General features: G+C 41.0%; 1 protein-coding gene across 1 annotated transcript; it reads left to right on the top strand.

Moving 5' to 3' along the window:
* Positions 1 to 532: 532 nt before the first annotated feature.
* LOC103698351 (amino-acid permease BAT1 homolog) lies at positions 533 to 5,598 on the top strand. Its single transcript, XM_039125655.1, has 8 exons — positions 533 to 741; positions 842 to 1,102; positions 2,784 to 2,802; positions 2,929 to 3,148; positions 3,245 to 3,426; positions 3,800 to 4,089; positions 4,249 to 4,378; positions 5,087 to 5,598. Exons 1-8 carry the CDS (start codon positions 620 to 622, stop codon positions 5,432 to 5,434), a joined length of 1,572 nt encoding a protein of 523 aa, XP_038981583.1. The 5' UTR covers positions 533 to 619; the 3' UTR covers positions 5,435 to 5,598.
* The last annotated feature ends 6,196 nt before the right edge of the window (positions 5,599 to 11,794 follow it).

Here is an 11,794-nt window from a genome sequence, read left to right on the forward strand (position 1 = left end):
TAAACTTTGATGGCAATATTGCTAAGAGTGGAGGCAGAGGAAAAGTGGGCTTTGTGATCAAAGATAATGACTCCAAACTCGTCGCAGTCGAGGGTCGGCGTATTTTCGATGTGACTGTCATTAGAGCAGATCTGAGAGCTGCATGGAAGAGTATCATTCATGCGAAACTAGTTCTCGGTATAAATAATATCTATTTTGAATGAGATTCGACTATGATGATTGAGTGGATTCAAAACAAGTATAATAACGATGATCGTGGTGCCTCCAAATATGTGTAGGCTTCCGAGTGGGTTTGGCCGCTTATTGCTGCTGACTGGTCACGTTTCTTTTCTTCTCCGTCAACTTCTCTGATGGAGGAAAAGATACGGTGGTGAGAAACAAGAGAGGCCGGTCGGAGTTTTTGGCTGTATTTGGAGTTCGCACCACTGGGCAAAAGATTCCTATATGATACAAATATCTTTTGAGCAGGTTGCAACCTACTTGTCAACACCCCTTTTACTTGGATTATTGGAGTTCTGGGAGACGGAAAGAGCTCGGGGAAGCATAGGTTGGTCTCTTATTTTACCCCTAACCATCTCTTGTTCCTCGAAGGGAGCGTCCTTCTGGTGGTCATAGAGAGATGGTCAGGGGAAAGGATGGGACCAATGGCTCCACAAGGAGTGATGTCAACTCCTCCATGGATACCGGGCATGCTCGCCTCCAGGAGCTTGGTTACAAGCAGGAGCTCAAACGCGATCTCTCGTAATTATCTCGACTCAAATGCTCGGTTCCTTGCTTGGGTTGCATTTTTGTGTGTGTGTTTGTGTGTTTTGGATTCATGGGTAGTGTTGGGGAATTGCAGGGTGTTGTCCAACTTCGCCTTCTCATTTTCGATCATATCAGTGCTCACTGGTATCACCACCCTTTACAACACCGGTCTGAAGTTTGGAGGGCCTGTAGCCATGACATTCGGGTGGTTTATCGCTGGGTTCTTTACAATGATTGTTGGCCTTTCGATGGCGGAAATCTGCTCGTCATACCCGACATCTGGCGGTCTGTACTACTGGAGTGCTAAGCTCTCGGGGAACGAGTGGGCACCATTTGCTTCCTGGATGACTGGCTGGTACTACTATTGGATCTGGCTGTTTGGTCTCTGTTTCTTTGTTGAACTGCTTGTTTTTGTATTGAATTGCCATTCCTCTGGGAGGATTGCTGCTTGTTGTTTTTTTCCCCCACCTATTATAGCATTCCTTTCCTTTGGAATTGTTTGGTGTGTAGAAAACTCTTTGTGCTATATAGGATGTGTTGCACAGAAGCCAGCAACTAGAACCTGGATAGTTTTTTAATTGAATAATTTTCTACCAAAGAGCTTGCAATTTTAGTTGCTGATATTGCTTGATGATCCTGAAGAATACTGATTTTATTACTAATTAGAGCTATTAGCCAGTCATTCTTGGGGGAACTTGGTCTCCAATTGATCCAATGAGCATTAACATAGAGTGGACAAACAAACACCTGTCAACAATGGGAATCAATATATCAAATTGCTAGTTTCTTTCAGGAAATACCATGATTTCCCTGGTTGCGTAGGAGTGGTGTAACCATTTGCTGCTTAATTCAATCTTTTCAGTTATCAGATCTATGACATTCCAAAGTACACAGGCAATAATATAGGATAAATAATTTAGTTGTTGGATGTTCAACATTCCACCACGGGATAAGAAGTTTGAGTCATGTTACAACAAAAGTTAAGATTGTGCATATCTGGCAAAATAAATTTTTATCTCTTTTTGGTTCTCGTTTTAAAATCTCTCTATATCTATGTGTTATTTCCTTGCATGAAAGGAGGTTCTTGATTTTTACAATTTAGATGCCTGTCTAAAGTGCATGTGACTCCCAACTTTTATACTTCATGCAACAAAGGCAGTTGAGACTTGTCAGTCGTGAGATTCTCTCCAAAGCTTATATTGACAGATGGATGTAATAGTTTTAGTATACTAGTTTGGATGTGACTTGTGAGTGATTTGTTATGGATATTTCTTCATCATAGTTGCACATTTTAGATGATCCTTCAAATTGAACCAGATCACCCCCCACCGCTTTTTCGAGAGATCAGTGGAACCAGACCCTATATTTGCATCTTAGTGGTTATCTTTGTCAACATGTTACATTCCCTTTCACTCATGGTATGCCGTACCAGTCCGAACCGGACGATATGGGGCGTACCGGTTCGGTACTAGCACTCGATGTGGATGGCGTATCAACACTCGGTATGACAAAAAAATTTCGTACCATACCGTACCGATACTGTACTAGTGTGGCACCGATACGAGGTCCAGTACCGAGACGGTGAACTTTGCTTTCAACCTTAAATTTGATAGGACCAGAAATGGAGTATGCAAAGCAGAATAGTTGTCATGCATTGATCTTAAAGCATGAACTGAAAATGCTGCTTGATATGAGCAAAATTGGTCTCTTTTAGGCCAAAAAGACATTTGGACTGTGTTCTTGTAGGCTAGAGGCTTGCTTAAGCAATAGATTCTGAGAATGATGCAAAACTGTATCATTTTGTAGCAGATGTTACAATATAATATCTGCTACCAGAAATGTTTCAAGTGAAAAGGTGACTTTAGAGCTTTTGGTATAACTAAAAAAATTGAGTCTGCAAAGGCTTGAAAGATAAGCCATTTTTATGCATTTATTTTGAAATGATTTTTTTTTTTTTTTGGTTAGCATATGACCATATAATCCATTAGATTAGTGCTCTCTCTGTGAGCTAATAATTTCTATTGATTTTCATGCAGGTTTAACATTGTTGGACTGGTAATACCAGAAATTATTTGGTTTGAAGTTCAAAGCCTCTATGGTCCAGTGGAGAGCATACCTCAACTGGAGCTAAACAATCATTTTATAATCTTCTGAGCAGTTAAAGAAATTTCTGTTTTGCAGTGGGCAGGCACTACTAGTGTAGATTTCTCACTTGCACAACTATTGCAAGTAATTATCTTACTTAGCACTGGTGGAAACAATGGAGGAGGATACCTGGCTTCCAAATATGTCGTCATTGGGTTTCATGGTGGAATTCTGCTGATTCATGCCATAATAAACAGTTTGTCAATTACCTGGTTATCTTTCTTTGGACAGCTTGCAGCTATCTGGAATGTCTTAGGTAGGACCATACTTCCCATTTTTCAATTTTTCTAAGGTCATCAGAGAGATTGAAACAATATTCCACTTGGTTACCTAATAAAGTTGTTCTCTTCAGGTGTCTTTGTCCTTATGATCCTTATACCAACTGTTGCTACTGAGAGGGCCAGTGCAGATTTTGTGTTTTCTCATTTCAACACCGAAAAAGATGCTGGAATCCACAGCAAGCTATACATTTTTGTTTTGGGACTCTTGATGAGTCAATACACACTGACAGGATATGATGCATCTGCTCATATGGTAAGAATTATTCCTGTAGTGTTTTACTTTGCTCACGTTAGATATTAGATTTATCAACTAGTTAATGACTATACCTTCATAATTGACACATATCCAACTAGATTTACCATACTCTGGCATTATTTCCACCATGTCCCCTTTCTTCTGTCGTAAGGAGATAGTCCTTTTTCATCACTTCCATCTTAAACCTTCTCAAAGCATCTAACTTCAGATCCAAGTTCTCTTACTTTGACATAAATTAATTTAAAGCCCAAAATTTGTTTTTTGTTTCCTTCATCTACTATCATATGTTCATGTCTATTAATTTTGGTTGTTTCGTAAAGATCTTATGCAAATGTTAATTGGTTCTTTATCATATATCTTTTTTTGCCAGACAGAGGAAACTAAAAATGCAGATAAGAATGGACCAAAAGGAATAATCAGTGCCATTGGCGTATCAATCATTGCAGGCTGGGGCTATCTGCTAGGCATCACATTTGCAGTTAAGAACATTCCATATCTTTTGAGCACCGACAATGATGCTGGAGGCTATGCAATTGCAGAAGTTTTCTACCTTGCCTTTAAGAGTAGATATGGCAGTGGTGTAGGTGGCATCATTTGCTTGGGAATTGTTGCTGTTGCTATATTTTTTTGTGGTATAAGCTTAGTGACAAGCAACTCTAGGTAAACATGACTTTTATTCTAATTAATATCTGAAATGTTTATCTATTATTTCTCTCTTAAAAGGGATTAAATCCGAGTCGATTTATTTTTGTTTTTTGCCTTTAGATTTTAATCATTAGATGCCAAAAAATTATTGTTTGACTGTTTCCTCAAATTTAGGATGGCATATGCATTCTCAAGAGATGGAGCAATGCCGCTATCATCATTGTGGCATAAAGTGAACAAGCAAGAAGTACCATTAAATGCAGTTTGGCTCTCAGCATTTATATCTTTCTGTATGGCTTTGACGGTAATGAATTTTCTGTTGATCTGCCTTGTTTGTTTAAGGTCGCCCACTTTCTAGTTTCATCATGCATATATTTTGACTACGATTGAAATATTATTTGGATATAGCTTGTGTATCATGCACATGCAATCATGGAATAACCTAGCCCCTAGATGCTAAGAAGTCACAAGTTACTGGTGCTTAATTCTTCCAACGGAATCATATCAAAATTTTAGGTATTGTAACATATGAAAAAACAAAGACCAGCACGAGCTACAGTGTCAAATTTGGATCCTTGAAGATCGATGCCTTGTTAATTTCGCTGCAATAATGCTTGCAAAAATTTAAGGTGATTACCTGTATTTTTTATTTCTAGCATCAGATTTTTCGCCCCTAAATACGTATTTAAGTTTCGCTACTCTATTTGCCACAATCATCACCTGCATTTGCATAAATTGACATTGTTATTTTGTCAAATGAAGTGTTCTTTCTTCCATAACTCACTTAGAGGAAAAGAGGGTAGGTGGAGAAAGAAAGAAGTGGGTTATACGAGAATCATCAATTATTTACGTAGATGTGTGCATGGTATAAGTTCTATTATTTGTTTTCTCAATTTTGTTATGGAATTCCTGCAAGTCCCATGATTTCTTTTGGATGTGCATTCTCACTACTTGTAAGTGTAAGAATCCCTGCTCAATGGCTCATCACTTTTCTCGTATCTTTTTTTGACAGTCTCTTGGAAGCTCAGTAGCATTCCAGGCTATGGTGTCAATAGCTACAATTGCACTCTACGTTGCTTATGCTTTGCCTATCTTCTTCCGGGTGACCCTAGCACGCAAATCTTTTGTTCCAGGCCCCTCCAACCTTGGCAGGTATGGGATACTAGTGGGTTGGGTTGCTGTCCTCTGGGTTGCAACAATCACGGTACTATTTTCGCTTCCTGTTGCTTATCCCATAACAAAGGATACTCTCAATTACACTCCAGTTGCTGTGGGTGGCCTATTCATCCTCACTGTGTCGTCATGGATTCTGAGTGCAAGACACTGGTTCAAAGGCCCCATAACAAATATAGATACATGAATAGAGAAGAGGTGTTATTATGTATTTGTGAAGCACAAGAATGAAGTATTAATTGCTTAAATTGTCTCCTCCTTTGATGTACCTGATTGTGTATTTGGTGTTCCAAGTTAGGATTTCCATGATCTTATTTTGCTTTTCATGGTTCCTAAGCAGCAGCTGTTTCAGGGACAGGGCACCTCAAATGTGAATTATACCTACGTTAGAAAGAGAGTTTTCTCCAATGGTTTACTTGTGCTTTTATGCACTTGGCTAGGTCCATATCTTCTAATTTGACACACTAATACTAATCTGATTGCATTTTTACATTTATTTTTCAATATCATCATGATTAATTTGACTTATGATATAATGATAAAAAGGCTATCTTAATCCTACCCAGAATATACTTCCGGAAATGATGTGCCACAGCTTCTGCTTTAGAAAAGGGAGAGAGAGAAGCTAGAAGGTAGATTTCCTAACCTTTCTCTAAAAGAAATTTGTGGACTTTTTCTTCTTGTAAAATCACTTTTTAGATGATTTTACCAAACATTTTTTGTTGAATCAGGAAGAACTCTAGTATTTGAAACCGGTCTTGAAGCGTGAATTAACACTGTCCTTAAGTGAATTTTGCCCCACTATGCTGCTGTTGGTGATCCAGCAAATTCGCTCCAGGATATAACAAAATCAAAATAGAATCCTAGCCAGCAAACTAGGATTCCCCAGAACAACGAAATGAAAGATTTATGTAGAAGAAGTTATATAATTCTGTGAAGGATATTGACAATTTATAATCCTGAATTAAACTCTGAACCAACACAACCTTTGTAATAGTGCCGGTTCAAAACATAACTACTAGTGCAGTTATTTTGTGCAAAACGGATAAAAAACTGCCAATATAAATTTTATTGCCTCCACAACTTAGTGTCAAGTGCCAATCTTTGATAATATAATATTGGCTTTCCCTCCACAACTTTCCACCAAAAAGTTACTTTAACATGTGTAGGATATGAATGCTTATAAAGCTATCTAAAATACTCTACACAAGCAATGTGGGACTAAAACCCCTCTCAATATTACAAACTATTAAAGGAAGGAGACTTCCAACACTTTTCCCCCTTGAAAGTGCTTTCTTTCTTTTAAAGTCAATAAAAAAACCATTTTTTAAGCAATACCAAGCATGCCTATAAGACTTTTTTCTGAACTATTTTTAAGTTCAATTTAGATCAATGTTTGATGGAGGACAACTGTAGGAAGGAGAGGGAAAGGGAAGAAGAGGAGGAGGAGGAAGAAGAGGAGAAGAAGAGGAGGGGGAAGAAGAAGACCAGGAGGCTAATTTTCATTCATCATTCATCAAAATCCTAAATATGAGGATGGATCCATATATATAGGGTCACAAAATAATAAATCAATCCCTACCAATAAAACAATTCCAAAAAGACCCTATGACATTATGCAAATAAACCCAAATGACAATATGCAAACAAACCCAATCAACATAAAATAAATCCAACTAAAATAAATCAATCTAAAATAAAATCAGGCTGGCTGAATCGGCTGAGACCCGCTGAGCTGGCTGGATCCTGTGGCGACTGGCTGACCTGGCACTGGTGTCCGCACCAACTCTCCCCGGGTGGAAAGAAGTTGACCTCGACGAAAGCGGCCCAGTAAAGCTCCGGTAATACTCCAACAAGTCCGGATCAATCGGCGGTCTCTCTTTGTGCTGGATCCAAGTGTAACCGGACTTTGGTCGTCCACGCCAACAAACCAAAAAATGCTGAATGCCTCCATCACTATCAAAAACTATTTGCTCGGCTAAAATAAAATCAATATACTCTTTTTGTGCTCGATGGAGGAGAAAAGGAAACGAAAATAGCATGCAATTAATAATAGGATGAATATCGGGCGCAAGAGAGTGTGCAGCAAAAGAGTCAATAGGGATTACAACCAAATCTTTAATAGTAAGAGTAAGGCTATGACCAAAATCAAATGGAAAGTCAATGGCATAGGCGTCAGTGCCATCCTTAAGAGACTGCAGATCTTTAAGACGGATCATTACGTAACCCCAAATTTGAAATTCTTTAGCATGGAAATCAGCTTGCATCTTATATTGAGCAGTACATGCATTAATGTCCTTATGGATTTTCTGATGCAACTTATGAATGTGTTGTGCAAATGCATATGCAGGCTCAGAAATCCTAACATCAGTTTTGATGGGTTGTGCGAGGGCATATCCAACTACACTCATGGTGGACTAGTCAGACTCGCTATTTGACTGTGCAAGCGAGCTAGGCATAGTGTGGGTGCATCCTAGGATTTCAAGTTTGTCATCACACTCTTTCTCAATGTCCTGAATATCATCGAAGTTCGGTTCATAGACTTGCTCCTCTAAGTCATATGCGTCACTTGCCAGCTCTTGCTGAGCAATAACGAAAAATTTGTTAGCACATTGGGAGACAACGTGACCAAAACCTTGGCATTTGTAACACCGAATTTTGGAATGTAGTTTGGAAGATTCACCAAGAATTTCCTTGCCGTTAGCGTCTCGGCTTGGAACATGGGCAGTAGGAGGGGGCCTAGGAGTAGTGGACCCTACAGAAGGTTTGGGCCTTGAGGAATTAGGGCATGCGGAAGTGCTCCGTGTGTCAGGGCACCTTACAAATGTGGATTTATTGTTCCGTCGATTAAGGAGATCGTCTTGGTAGTTACGGGGTAGGTATTTTTCTTTAAGTCTCTCTTTCATCTCTACCCAATCAGTTATTATATATTGATATCTCCTAGCTAACAGTTGTTCAGTGTCTTGCTAGAAAAGCTTAACTCGATCAATGAGCTTCATTCTGGCAAATCGGACCTTCTTGTTGTCAGACAAATTATACCACTCAAAGAAATGGTCTATTTCATGTAACCAGTCTGAAAAAAAAATTGGGTCAAGACGACCGTCAAAAGTGGGGGCTTCAACCGTAATGGCTCTCATTACATATTCATTAGGGTCACGAGATTCTCTGAGCTCTATGTTATGTCGGTAACCTCTATCAATATTATGGAAGGGACCAGGTCCTCTAGGATGAGGGTAGGCATGATGACGATCTGGAACAGACCTATTCCCAAAATTGCCCTACTGAACAGAGCCTTGTTATTTTAGGATATGTTCTAGGGTCTCGTCCCCTTCAAGACCCGGTAAATGGAAGGCACTAGGTTCCTTGGGTTCAATAACCCTCTGAATTGAAGCCTTAATTGAATCAAGTCGGGCATTATTGGCTTGGACTTGAATATTAGTGTCTTAGATAGCTTTTAATAGAGCTTCGATTTTGGAATTCATATCTAATTGGGACTCAGAATGAGATGCGACACGACCACTACGTAGATGCATGAAAGTAATTTGAAATTGCAAAGTATATGCTCAATATAATCAGAAGCTAACTCTAGCAATTGAAATTGGCTTTAAATTACGTAATAAATTCAGGTAAGTAGTTGCAGTCAAATAGTACTAGTTTTCAGTGTGTTGCAGGACTGCACAGAGCCTCAAAGAATTTCCAAAGATTAGATAGTCCTACAATTAATAACAAAGATAGGCCACTACTAGGGTTTTGGTGTTGTCTGGAGTGGGTGTTGTGAAATTTTCAATGAGTAATATCAATAGAGCACTTAAGAGTTAATTGGTACTAAATTTAGAGAAACAAATAGAATTTCCAGTAAGAGAAGAACCTGACTTGGGTTGGGGCGACGATCAGGGGCGCGATTGCAGTTGATGGACTCTCCAATTGGCGAATCGAATATGACTTCAGCAATTTACAAACTTGACAATTTAATTGGTGGGTCTGTAGGAAATTGGCCTGATGGCCTATTGGGCCTAATGGTGTGGGTTTGTATAAGAAAAGGCCTGTTGGCCCCTTAAATTGAATAAGGGGGGAGAAGGAATTGGTGAAGGGCTTGATGGCTGCGGGCTTGATAATTTGGGCCTGAGTAGTGCGGTCGGTGGAGGGCTACAGGCTTGATGGATTAGAAGAGGGGGAATTTTGGTGTGATGGGCCCGAGGGCCTGGTGTGAAGCGAAGGAGTGGGAGGATGGGGGTGGTGGTGGTGATGGCCGGCGGAAGCAAGGGCGACAGAGGAGGCGGGGGCGGCAGCGGTGCTGCGGGGAGGCGGAGCTCGGACGACGACGGCGGAGGCAGGTGCGGCTGGAGACGGAGATGGCGAGGGCGGGTGGCGCTGCGGGCGGTCGCGGAGGGTGGAGCGGCGCTGCGGGCGGCCGCAGAAGAAGGGTGGCGCAGCGTGCGAGCGGACGAAGGGGATCCGAAGGGAGGACTCAGCGGCGGCGGGAGACGGAGTGGCAGAGTGGCAAAGGGGAGGCGGCGCTCGGGCGGTGATGGTGGAGGTAGAACAGCGAGGCGGCGGTGGCAGGCGAAGCGACGCCGGGGGAAGGTCCGGGACGAAGAAAATGATCGGCATGTTTGTTTTTGTTTTTTTTTCTCTCTTTTCTTTTCCTTTTTCTTTCTTCTTTTTTTTTTTTTCTTTTTTTCCTTTTTTTTTTCTCAATAAGCACGTGCAGTCACCTGCACTTTTTTTTTTTTTTTTTTGAAATGGATTCAGGTTGAGGATGGCAGGGGTTAGTGGATCTTACCCGTGAAGCTGTCCGTCTTCAACCTCCAACGAACTCGATGGATCGCGCCTGATTTCGCAGCGATGGTTGGGGGGGAGGTTTGCGCCGGTGGAGGAGCGTGCTGGGACGGCGTCGAGTAGAGCGGCGGCGTTGTTCTCCTGGATCCAGCCACGGACGGTGGCAGCAGGATGCGGCTGAGGGATTCTGTGGAGACGGGGTGGTTTCCGATGGCGAACCGGCGGCGCTGCGAGGTGGAGGCGGTGGTTGGCACACACGGGGAGCAGGGCTTTGGAATTCCGCTTCGGAAGAAGAAAGGATCGGGACCCCTTTTCAGATGGGGAGCAGTCTGAGAGAGGAAGAGACAGCAGTCCAAGATGTTTTGTTGCTCCAATAAACTGGGTCGGGGCTTTGGCAATAGGGGCAAAGCCACCTGGCTCTGATACCAAAGCTGATGCATGACAACTGCATAAAGGAGAGGGAAGGGGCAGAAGAGGAGGAGGAAGAGGAAGAGGAAAAGGAAAAGAAGAAGACAAGGAGGCTAATTTTCATTCATCATGCATCAAAACCCTAAACATGAGGATGGACCCATATATATAGGGTCACAAAATAACAAATAAACCCCTACCAATAAAACAATTCCAAAAAGACCCTATGACATTATGCAAATAAACCCAAATGACAATATGCAAACAAACTCAATCAACATAAAATAAATCCAACTAAAATAAATCAATCTAAAATAAAATCAGGCTGGCTGAATCGGCTGGGACCCGCTGAGCTGGCTGGATCCCGTGGCGACTGGCTGATTTGGCACGGGTGTCCGCACCAATGTTGGTATGGGCTGCACAACAGTAACATTACATTTTTCATGATATTATATTTGGTGGATGGCTGTAATCTCACGTTAGGAAGGAGTTTGGGAAGATTGTTGTGATTTCTATGCATTTTATTGTTATGATACATAACTGTAATAATGCTTAGCAAACAAATATAGTCATGAATGTTGTCCGAGTTGCAGAACCATGACCTCTGCTCCGGATACAGAGCGGCAGCTCGGTGGTGTGTTCAAGGTCTACATCACTCTACAGTCTCTTCTATATGGCTCAAAGGCGTCTCAAAGACAAATTATCTCTTGGCTAACAAGAGCACAAAGCATGTGACGCTTTCGACAATAACCTTGAGAATCTGATCCATCTATACTTCCAGGAATAAGAATGAAGCTTTTGTTAAGCTTACAACTAGTTAGTCTGGTTTCTTGTCATCTTTCTTTAAATCTTTTGTGGTCACTGATGCTTGCTACTGCTGCAAGTTTTTATATCATCCCCCAAGTCGAGCATTTCCATATATATGTCATCCATGTTTATAATTGGTTGACATACTGACATCTACTAGCCAAACTATTCTTCATCATTAGTATACTGTAACTAGCTTTTGTTCTCAGATGTCTTTGATACCCTTTGGCCGAGGAAAAGGTCTTGTAGGTTCCATCATGCTGAAAACTTTCTTATTCCTCAAAATTTTGCCGGTCCAGTCTTCAATTACTCGTGGCGGACAATTTCCTTGGATTTAATTTTTTTTATTCTAATTTCAGAGTTGACTGCAATGGTATTTTGAACAATGAGCGGACCATAATAGTTGTCTCATAAGCTGATTGTTTGTCTTCTATGCCTGAACTCATCTTCTTGGAACTGTCTCTCTGTCTGGTCCAAGTGTTGTTAAATTAAAGAAACATTAGGAATATCCATGCAGGCTTTTCAAGTGCAGTATGTTAGTCATTACTCTACA

This window comes from Phoenix dactylifera, chromosome 4 (assembly GCF_009389715.1).
Source record: "Phoenix dactylifera cultivar Barhee BC4 chromosome 4, palm_55x_up_171113_PBpolish2nd_filt_p, whole genome shotgun sequence".
Lineage (NCBI taxonomy): Eukaryota > Viridiplantae > Streptophyta > Magnoliopsida > Arecales > Arecaceae > Phoenix > Phoenix dactylifera.